Source organism: Nothoprocta perdicaria, unplaced genomic scaffold (assembly GCF_003342845.1).
Source record: "Nothoprocta perdicaria isolate Ctin4 unplaced genomic scaffold, notPer1 scaffold_1, whole genome shotgun sequence".
NCBI classification, from domain to species: domain Eukaryota; kingdom Metazoa; phylum Chordata; class Aves; order Tinamiformes; family Tinamidae; genus Nothoprocta; species Nothoprocta perdicaria.
Window position 1 is genome coordinate 12645746 of NW_020454093.1, and position 12462 is coordinate 12658207.

Genomic DNA, 12462 nt, shown 5'->3' on the forward strand with positions numbered 1-12462 from the left:
CCATGCTTCTCAAAGGTGTGATATAAATAGGTAACTGTTTAAAAGTTATATTCATTAAACTATGCTCTTCAAAAGRGTGGATAGAAATAAATCTAAGTAATATATACTGTTAGTCCAATAGTGCAGATATAGGTCACTGAGAAGCGCGGTGGGGTGTTTTTTCCTTTACATTAATTTAAGATCTTCTTTTCTCTTTTCTGCTTTTACTTGGTGAGTAGCTTTGCTTTGGTCAAAGCACTTTCTTACTTTAACTTGTCATGACTGTGATGTCTTACACAAACATGAAGTTAAGTACTCATTTATATAATGACTAGAAAAAAAGATTTTGAATTTTTGCATCCTTTGTTGAAATTGATTTTTCAAGATAGACTAGAAGAAAGTATAACTCACTTATTACAGTATAAGCCCAGCTAATAATTTACTTTACTTGTGAGCAGTATTTAGAAGCATTCTTACAGGYGCAATTGAAGATGTTTCTAATCCATGCATCTTCCTAAGTTTCAGTTGCCAGATAATTCTGTGCTTCATTTGAGCTGTCTTAAGACCAATATTTTCTTTATACTTTTGCAAACTGAAAGTCAGTTAATAAACTGAATTGCAAATGGTTCTTTATAGTCAAGATTACTTACCTTGTGATTTTCTTCTTGGCCTGTTTCTTTGTCCTGCAAAAGCTCAGTTAAATGTTCCTGTGCTCAGTATAGCCTTCTACTTACTCAAGCTCCTTCTGAGAGATTTGGCAGAAAGCAAAAGGAGGTGCGTTGAACTCTAGGCAGGAAGAATTGCTTTGTTTGCTCTATTGTTGCCATTGTAAATYGAAAAGGCAAGAGCAACATCTTCAAAATACAGAAGTGAACAAATGATAAATAGGGGTCCCTGCTTGACAGCATTCTTGATCATCTAGCAAAAAATACACATGCAGTGATATTTCACAGAGCTGAAATGTCTGAAAACAGGCATTCATGATTCATCAGTGGACAGATTTTAATGTCAAAGATCCATGTAATTTTATCTGACCATAGACGGATCTGTACTGCGGCCAAAAGCTTTTATTTAACTAAAGCATTCATTCTTGAAAAGCAGACGGAGCTAGGAAGGTTCCCTGCAATAATTGCAGCACTTTCTTCACTCTTATCTGCTGATTTCTAACAGAGGAAAGTGCTGTGAGTAAAGGAAGATAAATGAGACAATATTCAAAGTATATGCAGGAAGCCAAGCTATTTGTTTACTTACAGGAGATTCTTCTTAAACAGAGGCATTTATTGATAGATATTTTTTCATTAAAAATCACCCTTGTGACACCAGAGGCTTTGCCTTGTTATTAGTTCTGCTTGTTTTGTTTTAACTGTTGCTTTTATTTAAAATTTTAGCATGAGAGAATTTCTCTTACTCCAAAGAGCTCAGAGAAAASAGTTTTCCATAGTCTAAAGGAAGGAACAAAAGACAAGATGTAGATACCATGAAAGTGAAGGGCTATTGTGGCTTGCACATCATTAGTGAGAAGGTAAAAGACTACTGGATAAAGGACATGGAAAGGCTGAGGGATAAAGGACATGGAAAGGCTGAGGTACTGAACAGCTTTGCTTTATTTTGCTGCTGGTGTCTGTGGCTGGCGCAGCAATGCTGGGGAGTACCCACCGTGCAAGAGGATTGATTAGGGAGACCCTCCCCCCCCCAAAGAATTAAACCCCCCAAACTTTGGGTTTTCAAACCAGGAGCCTTTAGTTTTAAATGTTCTGGCTTGGAGTAGGCAAATTTCAAGGATTAAAGTGTTAATACTGAAGTAAATGGAATAGAAAGAAAGAATTCCAGAAATTCTAGAGCTTTATCAGAGATTATCTGAAAAGAAACCACGAGGAAACCCATTCACATTTATTAATCTTTTAATTTGCTATCTGTAGAGGTCAGTATAACCTAGGACATTAGGATTACAATTATGTACATTAAATGGTAGATTTTTTTATAGGGATTCAATGTACGTTTTTTTGTACAGCTCTGGACTGAGCACAAAATRAGCTGCAAACTCACCAACTGAATCATTTGTGAGCCTGCCATGCAAATGGCCTGTGACAGAGGCCAGCAGAACTGCAGGGGGAATGCAAAAATGTTGCTCATCTATTTTATTTATTTGTAGCATCTGCTCTAAGAGCAGAGGGCTCCAAAGCAACCCGTTTTCTGACTTGACATGGTCATTGCTGATGATGGGAAGAAGGGTTCCTGTCCCTCGATTGCTCAGAGCATTGCAGCTCCTTCTCTAAGGAGTCCCAGTACAGGCTTTTAGACCTTGGCTTATGTGGGAGGATATTTAACAAAGCTGGTCTGCATTTTGACCCCAAACACGCGGTTTGCCAAGCGTCTCCATCCAACATCTCTCGCGCTGGGTTCATTGARCTGTCTGTGTTTGGTTCTTGCTCCCAAGTTGAACAGCACAAAGTAGCAAGAAATTTTCTGAGAAATATTTCCCTTTTTTTTTTTGATATATATAGTTGTCAGTAAAATAATGACTGAAGCACTGCAGATTAGGCAACTAAATTCTGTATAAATAGCAAACATGCAGGTTAATTGTGTGTAATGAGTGTATGCATCTGCCAGCACTAATGTTAAATTGTCTGTCTAGGACATTCCTAAGTGTAGGGCTTAAAATGTAGTAGCTTAACAATGAGGAAGGTCAGGACCCACAGTTACCTAGAATCTCCTTTGAAATTTAGGTTCCACTGTGATATTATTTGAATATAAAGTGACATTTTGTGGAATGCCTTGGAATGAACGCTACCATCGTATTATCAGCTTACTGTTTCACTCCCCAAAAGCATGTGCCTGGTTTTTCAAGTTTTCAAATTTTTAAGCTAGCAGCACTAATGTAGTGGGGAGCTTACAAAGCTCAACTAAAATGAGCATAAAAAGATGTAAACCTTTTAAAAATGTGAAATGTACAGTTCCCRTCCCAACTAGTACCTGCCACTATGAGCCCTACTTAGCTTTTATCAGCGATCTCACATCACAGCTGGTTGTTGCAGTTGGTTTCCAGGAAGAGTCAATATTTCTTTGTGTGACCCGATGCATTTTACAAGGTATTCAAATAAAACAGTCTGGCTTATGTCAGGTGCAATCAAATGTACTATTAAAATTTAACAAAAATAGAAATTGCCCATTGCTCATAGGTGTGCAATGTTTGTAAGTGGCAGAACTGTTTTGCTCTGCATGCATATTGTAGACCGAAAAAGCAAGTGTCTTTTGAGGATTTTTTTTGTGGGGTATCTTAATTCAGATTTAGAGTTCTAAGATCAATAGATGCACTGAGAGCTGCATGAAACTCTTCTTGGGATATTCCTCAAAACATAAACGTGGCTAGTTAAGGCTTTAGTAACTTGCTTTACCTAAAGAAGAGAAGCAGGTGGATTGGTTTGATTGTCCCAAAGTCCTTTTCACCTTGTATTTTATTGCTTCTGAGCACAGGCAGTGTTGAAATTCCCTGTCAYGGTCCTGCGTGACATCTCCAGCAGCAGATTTTCTTTATCCTTCAACTGTACTTATTTCTTCATGAATTTCCCAGCTGCTGTAGCTCTTCACTATTGAGCAGAATTACAAAGCCTGGAAAATGAATTGATGACATTATTAGGGAAGATATATKGATAGCATAATCCCCAATGCAAGCATATTTTGAGCTAATGAGAAGCTAGTGCCTCAGCTTCAGCTACTCTGCATTATTTTGCCTGCCAGTGGGAGGTCACTGCAGCCTCTGCAAGGACTCTGTATTCCAGGATGGGATGCAGAGTTACCCGAGCAGTGCCAGGAAATTAAGTGCAGAGCTAAATCCTGTCATCCCTTTGGGTTTGTATTTACAAAGGAATACTCGGGARGGGGTGAGGACGAAAGTCGGAAATCTTTCAAGTGATTAATACTAGTGTGAGATCTGGGAAATACCACGTGAGTTTACAGATATAGAAAGTGGTGTTTCATTCTTCACTCTGCAAGCGATAAGAAAATAACCTTTTCTATATGTCTTCCCTTCATTATGCTAAAGAGATTTCCAGTAAGTTGCTGGCTTGACAATTTAAGGAGACTCTCCTATAAGGTTTGTATCACAAACCACTTGTATGGCTGCTAGTAAGATAATGGATRACATAGGAATCAAAAGGAAGTGTAAGAGAAATATTCTACATGGGGAAATTTCCATGTCATTTAACCATATGCTTTTAGGTTGTGTATGTAAAATGGCCATCCAAATATTTCTTTACAAGTTACATTTTAAATTCCAGAAAACAGTCAGTTAAAAGAGAGAAAATATAAAATATGTGAGACAGACTTTAGTTTCTTTTAATCTGTAAAATTCCTTGCCTCGGGCTTCCTTCTAACCTTCCCTATCACCCTAATAACATGAAATTCTCCTCCCAACAGCTCAGGAGTGACATACGATAAGTTGTCAGCCAGCTTGATTTTGGGGGTCTCGTGTTTGCCAGCTGTCCCAAAATGCCTGCTAGGCTCAACATGATAGAAAGGACTAAAAGCACAAAGTTSTTATCCAAGAAGTGTGCCAGGTCTGGACTTTTTAGCTCCAGAGATCAGATGCATTTTATTTAAGGTGGCAGAAGCAGGCAGGGCAGAATTTCAATGAATGGTGCAGCGTTACAGAGAATAAAAAAGCAGAGGAGCACCAGGCTGCGGTGGTAACAGGTGCGATTTTGTCACTGTTTTAAAGAAGGATGAGGCACAAAAGCAGAAAATGTTACTTGTTTTGAGGGACAAACAGAAGTGAAATACTGATCCAAATTCATTTATTTATCTTCCAAAATGACATCCAAAGACATCTGGAATGAAATAAGCAGAACAGTTTGTGCTGATACAGTGATACAAGCTGTGGTTTTCAAAACTGGCAGGTGGAGAGTTTGAGAGCACTTGGATGTTTTTGTTATGTTTGCATAAGGAGAGATTCCTTGGAGGGAATAGTGGTATTTCTGTCACCATGAGAATGAATGCTTTGCTTCTGTAATGTCAAAACCACTGGAACTAAATGCATCTTTCTTCTGTTAGGGCTCCCATTAACTCAGTAGTACTACTTAAATCTAAGTTAAACCCTGGAACATCAAGCGTGTCAACTGGTCCATGCACTATTCTTATTCTTCCACTATTTGCATTACAAAGAGCTTAGAATGTGACAAATATTTTCTCTAGTGAAACTGTTTGGGTCCAAATACGGTAGTAAAATGTGTGGCCTTTCTGTGCARAAAGAAGATGAACATATTTTCCTGTCAGTGCAGCCAGTATGATCTGTCTTGTTCACAGTAAAAACGTTAAGCTCCTTTTACATGTTTCATTTCAGGGCAAGATGGTGAAAGGCATGGGGGGTGCCATGGACCTCGTATCCAGCGCRCAGACCAAGGTGGTTGTCACCATGGAGCATTCGGCCAAGGTAACGCTCTGCTGCTTCCCCCAAAGCAGATAGTTAGTGCTGTCCTGGTGAAAAGAGCTTGCATTGACTGCCCCTCCTTGCAAGGGTTTGGCACTTCTGCTATTATGAAGATCCAAGAGGGAGCTGGTGTGGTTCCTTGCCTCTTCTAAGTGAACTATTCACCCTGGAAAAATGGAATATGAATTTGGTATTCAATAGCTTCAATGGCTGCACACATTTTTTTTTTTTAGTTATAGTCAGTGAGAGTGGCAGTCAGCAGAGCTGCAGTAAATGCTGCCTAGGCTTTTTGCTTTTTAGCTCAGGAAAATTGGAAAAATGAAGTTTCCCATGGCTAAAAACTTGCTATGAAGAAAAGATATTTATCTTTGAAGTTGCCAGTCAAATTGAAACTGACCGTCTGATAAAATAGGTCCTTTTGACATATGATATAGACTGCCTTACATATTTTATTATTATGTGATAGAAATTAGTCTGGAGAACTTTTTGCAGGGAGATTTGCAGAGATAAACAACCTCACACAGAAAACCATAGGGGCCTTCTCATTTGAAACTTCTAAAACGAGGCTGTCTAGAATATAAGAAAAATGGAGTGAAGGACCAGATCTGTCTTCTGAGAGAACTGGAATAGACCGTTAAAAAATAACCTTTTGTTCTCTTTACATGTTTCTGTTATTCCAAATCTGTTGTATGTCTGYAATAAGAACTAATTATGTAAGAATCAGTTGTGTATGTGTAAGATTTTATATCCCTGTCAGAACATTATCGGGCAAGCTTAAGAAGTTTTCATGGCAGAAAATGTGAAAGTTAAATATAACAGCAGTTACATTTTTATTTTTAAATCTGATTTAAGGAATGAATTTTCACTTTCAAAAAAAAAAAACCTATTAAATAGTGCAACCTCTGTATTTTTATCTGAGATGTGGTCTCAAGGGGCCGCTTTTCAGTAACAGGACTGAGACTGACCCAACAGCACATGCAAAAATGCAAATTCATCTATGTGTCTTTCTGCTCTACCACAGCCCCCCAAAAACTGGATGTGCAGTTACCCATTTGCTGAGACACCCACTTCAGGCATTGCTGTCATGTGAATTCATTTTGCTTTCTACCTTCCAGAGACTGTGGAACTCGGTTTGGGCTCTGAGTCCCCACACAGGGCAGCATTGGGTGCCATTTTGTCTCTTTGAAATATTATTAGCAAAGGGTTTTTGCAYTAAAGTGCTTGCAAGCGTTGCTTGTTGTCAGGAGGAGTGCTGTGAAACCTGAGAGGAATGGAAACACACATAGGTTCACTGTTATAAACACTCCAGGCATAGGCTTAGTTATTTTCAAGTTTATAAACCTAATTTGGGTAATTAGGTGTAAGGATGGCCAGTGTACACTTCTTGAAAGCTTAGTATGTGCCTTCATATAGTATCCCTTCTGCTCCTGTATTTTGTCAGAGAGCACTGTAAAAAAATAAAATTTTCCTTATATGCTTAGTTAAAAACGGAGGCTACTGGTATTCTTGGAGCTCTTTTCTGTGACTTCTTCGTAAATCTTCCAGAAGTGAAAAGGCTGAGATATGTAAATCTTCTGTTCAGAAATCAAAAGCTGTTGTTACAGTTTTGAGATTTTTTTCTTTTTTTTTTCTTTTTTCCTTTTTTTTTTCCTTTTCTTTTTGGTGTACATAAACACATTTAGAGCACCTGCAAMACCAATTCTGAAAGTCAGAAGCCTTTTATTGGAGTGATTACTACTTGCAAAACTGATTTTATATTCAGGTCCTTTTATTTCTTTATTCCAAAGATTTTTCTCACAAACTGTTATTTCCTCTGTGTCTAGGAAGCAGCGCCTGCATCTCAGAAACATCTTTTGTCTTGCACATGCTTCAGGAGCACAGTGTGCTACTGAGTGCAAGAAATGTCTGCATGTGCTGTGAGAACACGCTGGCTGACACAGGGGTGTATGGATAAGAAGCTAGAGGATAAATTGGCTCTATTCTTATGGGTGTTTGTTTTGTTTTCCCAATAAATAATTACCTATTTTTAGGTAATTCTTATTTAAAGCCACTTGTAGATCAACCTCAAGAGCTGATGGCCTGGAATGTCTGGAAAGGCTATAGGATGTGTACGGTACCTTCAATGATCATGTTCCAGAGTTACTGCAGTAGATCTTATCAGTTTTGTCCAACCTGTGATCTTATAATGGATCTTTTGATCCCTTTCAAGCTTCTTCTTGTTAAYAGTGATAGCTTGTTAAACTGTAAAATACAATTTCTTAGAATTTACAAGTGCAGTCTCTGATCCCTATACACGTGACAGTTTTTAAATGTAACAAGATGTTGAATCCTTGCAGTGAATGTAAGACACGACTCGTGCTTCGGTTATGAAGGTGAACCTAATATCTTGCAACACTTAAAGAARTACTCCAAGGATTTTCCCTTTTTTTAAACTCTGCTGTATATTACAAACAAAACTAGACACCCTCTGCTTCACATTCTTTCAATAGCAGTGCTAATATTTAACTTGATAACATGAAATGCCTTTTGTAGAAGAATTTGGCTTAAGAAAGAGATCATAGAGGTAGGGCAGCACAGAAATGTGTCMAGCAGGGACATGAGAAGATGGGTGCAGGGCGTTTGGTCACTGCCTTGCAAGGAACTGTTGGGAGCCGAGGAGCAACTTGAGAACAGAACAGGCAACTAATGAAGTTGTGGATCGTTGTAGGAGCTCAAAGAATTACATATATCTGGGAGTGGTTAAACTGATTCATGAGGCCGGGTTCATCAGTGACAAATAAATAGGATTGTCCAGAGGTGACTTCCATCTCGGGAAATCCATAAATCACAGCAGGTTGGGGACCAGGAGGACTCTCGTGCAAGGGGTGGTACTATTTGTGCTTCGTAGTTTTAGGCCACAGTGAGAAACTTGGCAAATGCTTGAGCTTAACCCATTATGGTAATTCTTTGATATACTTTTTTACCAGTTTTTTTTTAATACTTGCAAAGAGCAGTAGTAAAGCAGAATAGTAGGGTTTTTAATGTACTGAACAGATGCTGTGCCCAAATTGCTAAATATTGCTATAAACTTCTGTATTTATAGGAGAAATAAAAAGTTTTTACCCCATACCAACCCTGGCCCTTTTGGCAAGAAACAGTAAAAGTACTGGCTGGGAATGGCTGCGTTTTGTGAAATATAGAAACTCCTTTTAAACATGTGATTTATGTCTGACTGAAACAAGGAAATACTCTTTTCCATTATTGTGAATACTTTTGATTTTGATGCATTGCAGAAGATAAAGGATTTTTGTTGTTGTTGTTCAGCAAAGGATTTTTATTTAAAGCAAAGGGAAATACTTTAATGTACAACGATCTTCCCTGAATTTATCTGAGCGAGCCCTTTATGTATGTAGACTGTAAAAATGCACACACTTCCATCTGCATTCCCATCCTGGCAGTGCCCTGGATGCTCAGATCATGATAGATGAGGGGTAAAAGTTGCCTTTAGTGCTACATAGTAATATAATAATCTTCAGATCAGCTGCTGAGAAGCTGGAATGTGTCAGTGCTTGGGGTCACAGGGACCATTGAAGTGTCCCCTGCTCGAGTCCGTGTGGTGCAGGCTCAGTCCCAGGAAGGGATATTGGACATCACCTGCCTGTACACCTCATACCCTATCAAAGGCATTAAAAATAGCACAGATTAATCTTCCCTCTTAGGAAAAGAGAGCAAGAAGGTCCTTGGGGTGGATATGATAAAAGCTGATTGATGGCAAGTAATGCTCTGTCCCAAGTCCTCGTYTTCCCCAAGAGCGAGACAGTTTCCCTTTCATCAGGGTAGCTGCCTTCATATGAGATGTGGATCTTGGCGGCATAATTGGAATGAAGAAATAGTTCTTCACGGAAGATAAATTTAAAATCACACAGATTGCTCATTTTGGCGTTACTCGGGAATCAGTGGCTGAGGATTGGTTGCCCGGTTTATATTAAAACTTAAGGCAAGCTGATGATTGTAAATCAAAATAAATTTAGAAACGCATTCAGATGATTAAAGTATACTCACTACACTCCGAGATCTTTGGATGCATAACTGAAAATTAATTAGAGAAAAAACAGGAAAAGTATGTGATAATGGGCAAGATGTGCACTTCATGCTAGCTCTATAAATCACCTATAAATGCCTATAAATAGTGACTGAAAGTGCAGTGATCCATCCGGTGATCCATCCATTTTGTACCCATTCAGAGCTCTTTCAACCTACTATGATTTGGCAGAATGTAAAGCCATCTGTGAAGAAAAAGAGAAGAAAAATAAGCAGGAAAAAAGGCAGAAGAAAAAGCTTCCCTTCAAAATGACACCTTTTCATTAGATGACACGTCTCAAAGGATTCAGTGCAGCCGAGTTTTGTGTCCCAGGAAGGAAGTGCCTGAAAGTAGAATGTTGGGATGTTTTTTGCCTTTCTCTAATTTGCCCTTGAGATGTCATCAGTGATGTTCCATCTGTCTCCCATTCCAGTAGGATAGAAGAAAATCCCCAGCAGAAGTATCCCTAACGTCCAAACCCCGAAACCCACTTGGTGATACCGRGAGATTCTTACTAGTCCTCACACTTTATGTGGGATTTAAGTAAGAACTGTCCCAAATTGTTTGTGAATATAATCTGCCATAAAGAATTCTAACAGTGTGCTGAGTCCTGCGGAGTTTCAATAAGGCTGAGTGTTTTCAGCTGTGTCCTTTTCTTATGTTCTCGTATTTGAATGCTGAGTAAGTGGCATTGTTTTTTGAAAATTAATGTTTGTTTATATCTTGTTAAACACAGGGCAATGCCCATAAAATCCTGGAGAAATGCAATTTGCCACTTACTGGGAAGCAGTGTGTAAACCGCATCATTACAGAGAAGGTAAGTGGCTGAATCCTTGTCAGTCCTTTCATCCTCCCTAAGAAATGCCCCTTAGTAGAAGCACTAGAGCTCAGTTGCAGTGCAGCCTCTGTTCTGCATATGTTCCAACAAAGGGAGTTCCATTCCCTAGGCCCAGGGGCTCATATTTTTCGTTTTAAAGCTTTTACCAGTGCCATCTAACATAYTGGACCCTATTCTTAAATACCTTCAGAATACTGCGTGCATGAGCAGCATTTATGCAGTGTGTGTTTCTGAAAAGCTTCATGAGAGATGTAAATTCTCCAGTGCAGCTGTGAGCTGTGTCACAGCTCGTGTTTTCCCGTGGAACTGTCACACTTGTACATCAGATTGCTGGGATCTTCCTTTCGGATGTTTCAGACTCCTTTAGAGAAGCTGTAATAGGGCCTGTAGTTAAACCAGACCTTTAATTCTTTTGCCCTCACTTGAAATTCATTTGTGAAGCAATTTACTCTCCATTTCATGAGCATATGTGATCTTGCTGCCTCWTGAAGCAGGCTAGTGGATATTCTCAGCAGAGGACAGGTGAGTTACTGAGTCAAACATCTCTCCTTGTCAGTGTTTACATATTTAAGGACTAAGATAGTCCCTCTGGGATCCCGCTGTCGCATTAGGTAGAATGTGTCCAAAGTGCTGATTTGCTTTCTCCTTGTGGTCTTCACTGCAGTTATTTAAAGTCTTTCTCCAYGAAGCAGGGGAAAATAAATGAAAATGTGGAAGTTTATTTGCAGTTTCTACTGTCTAGTCAATACAAATGTAAAGTGCAAAACAGTGAGACTGAACAAGAACAGATAGAAAATAAACACCTGGAGAAATTTCTTTAAGAGTCGCCACTGGTCAGATCTGGTTGTTTGATAAGACAATGACAAAAACAAGTAACAGCACTTAGAATATATTTTAAACCATTTGCCTGCTAGCATCCTTAGGGTGGATGTTCCTTCCCCCCAGCTTCTGCATTAAGATTTAGGTTGCCTGTCACTTTTTAGTCCTGTAAATCCGTGTCACATACCCAAAGGAGAAGAGTGGAGTTTCCGTGCTAAGTTAAAGGCTCCACTCTCCTTCCAAGTTCAATCTTCACTGGACATTTTCTGCTGACTTTCTCTATGGAAATGTCTAGACCTTATGGTTTCCCTGGCAACTAATTGTGACCTGCGCATCTCCCTGTGGCAGGCACCATTAAAGTGAAGTGCACATCATTTTGCAGGTGTTTTTATTTGATGTGCTCGAGAGCCTTGCAAGCGCAAAGTGTGTCATGGGAAGACATCAGCAAGGGCAGCCTTCGCCCCTTTAGCCAGTTCCTCCCAGCCCTCCTTTTACAAATAAAACAAAAAATCCTCTCATTGCTACTTTCTGAAAACTGAAGCTGCTAGTATCTGTAATTAAACGGACGTACGACAAATGTTGGAAAAGACATTTCCAGCTCTCTGCTGATGATTGAGTGGCCAGTCGCTCTGTACCTCACTGCTGGTCGCAGCCTCATTGTCCTCCCTGCTCTGTCATGGTCTCCAGATGGGTTTATCTCGCAGCAAGGGTTGTCTCTGCCCCTTCTCTTGCCCTTCCCAGTTCTCACCAGCCTGGGGCAGAAGGCACAGTCCTCCTTTTATGCAGACACATAGTATTTTCCCCTCAGAATTAACATGTCTCATGCTTTATATTCCTTCAAGTACAGATGAATGTTGCAGAATCCTTTATTTAAGTGATGCTGACTGATAATGGCTTCCTTTGTTTCTTGGGAAACAGTACATATTTCACTACATTGTGTACAATATATTTATTTCCTTGCTCTGTGCTTTAATGCTCAAAAAGTACTTGTATGTTATTTGAACCTGACAGGCTGTGTTTGACGTGGACAAGAAAAAGGGGCTGACCCTGGTGGAAATCTGGGAAGGGCTGTCAGTGGATGACATCAAGAAGAGCACTGGCTGTGACTTCGCAGTAAGTCCCTCTGCAAACACTTATTCCTTTATCCCAACAAATACCTGTCATGGATACTTAGCACATGACAACTTTTCTAAGTTTTCCCTTCATGGGTGGGAAGGTTCTGGGGGGATTAACCCGTGGCATTTAYGGTGAAACTAGGAAGAGACCTTGTGGGACACCCTAAGGCTCATTGAGTATGACTGTGTCAGGTACTGGAATTGCCTGGGAAAGTCACAGAATCAC

General features: G+C 39.5%; 1 protein-coding gene across 1 annotated transcript in view; it reads left to right on the forward strand.

The window, feature by feature from the left end:
• The window catches only part of OXCT1 (3-oxoacid CoA-transferase 1), a 55277-nt gene that overhangs the window by 38848 nt on the left and 3967 nt on the right, over positions 1-12462 (forward strand). Inside the window, exons 13-15 of the mRNA XM_026037727.1 lie at positions 5318-5407; positions 10201-10281; positions 12133-12234. Coding sequence (XP_025893512.1) covers positions 5318-5407; positions 10201-10281; positions 12133-12234 — 273 coding nt within the window. The remainder of the gene's footprint in view (positions 1-5317; positions 5408-10200; positions 10282-12132; positions 12235-12462) is intronic.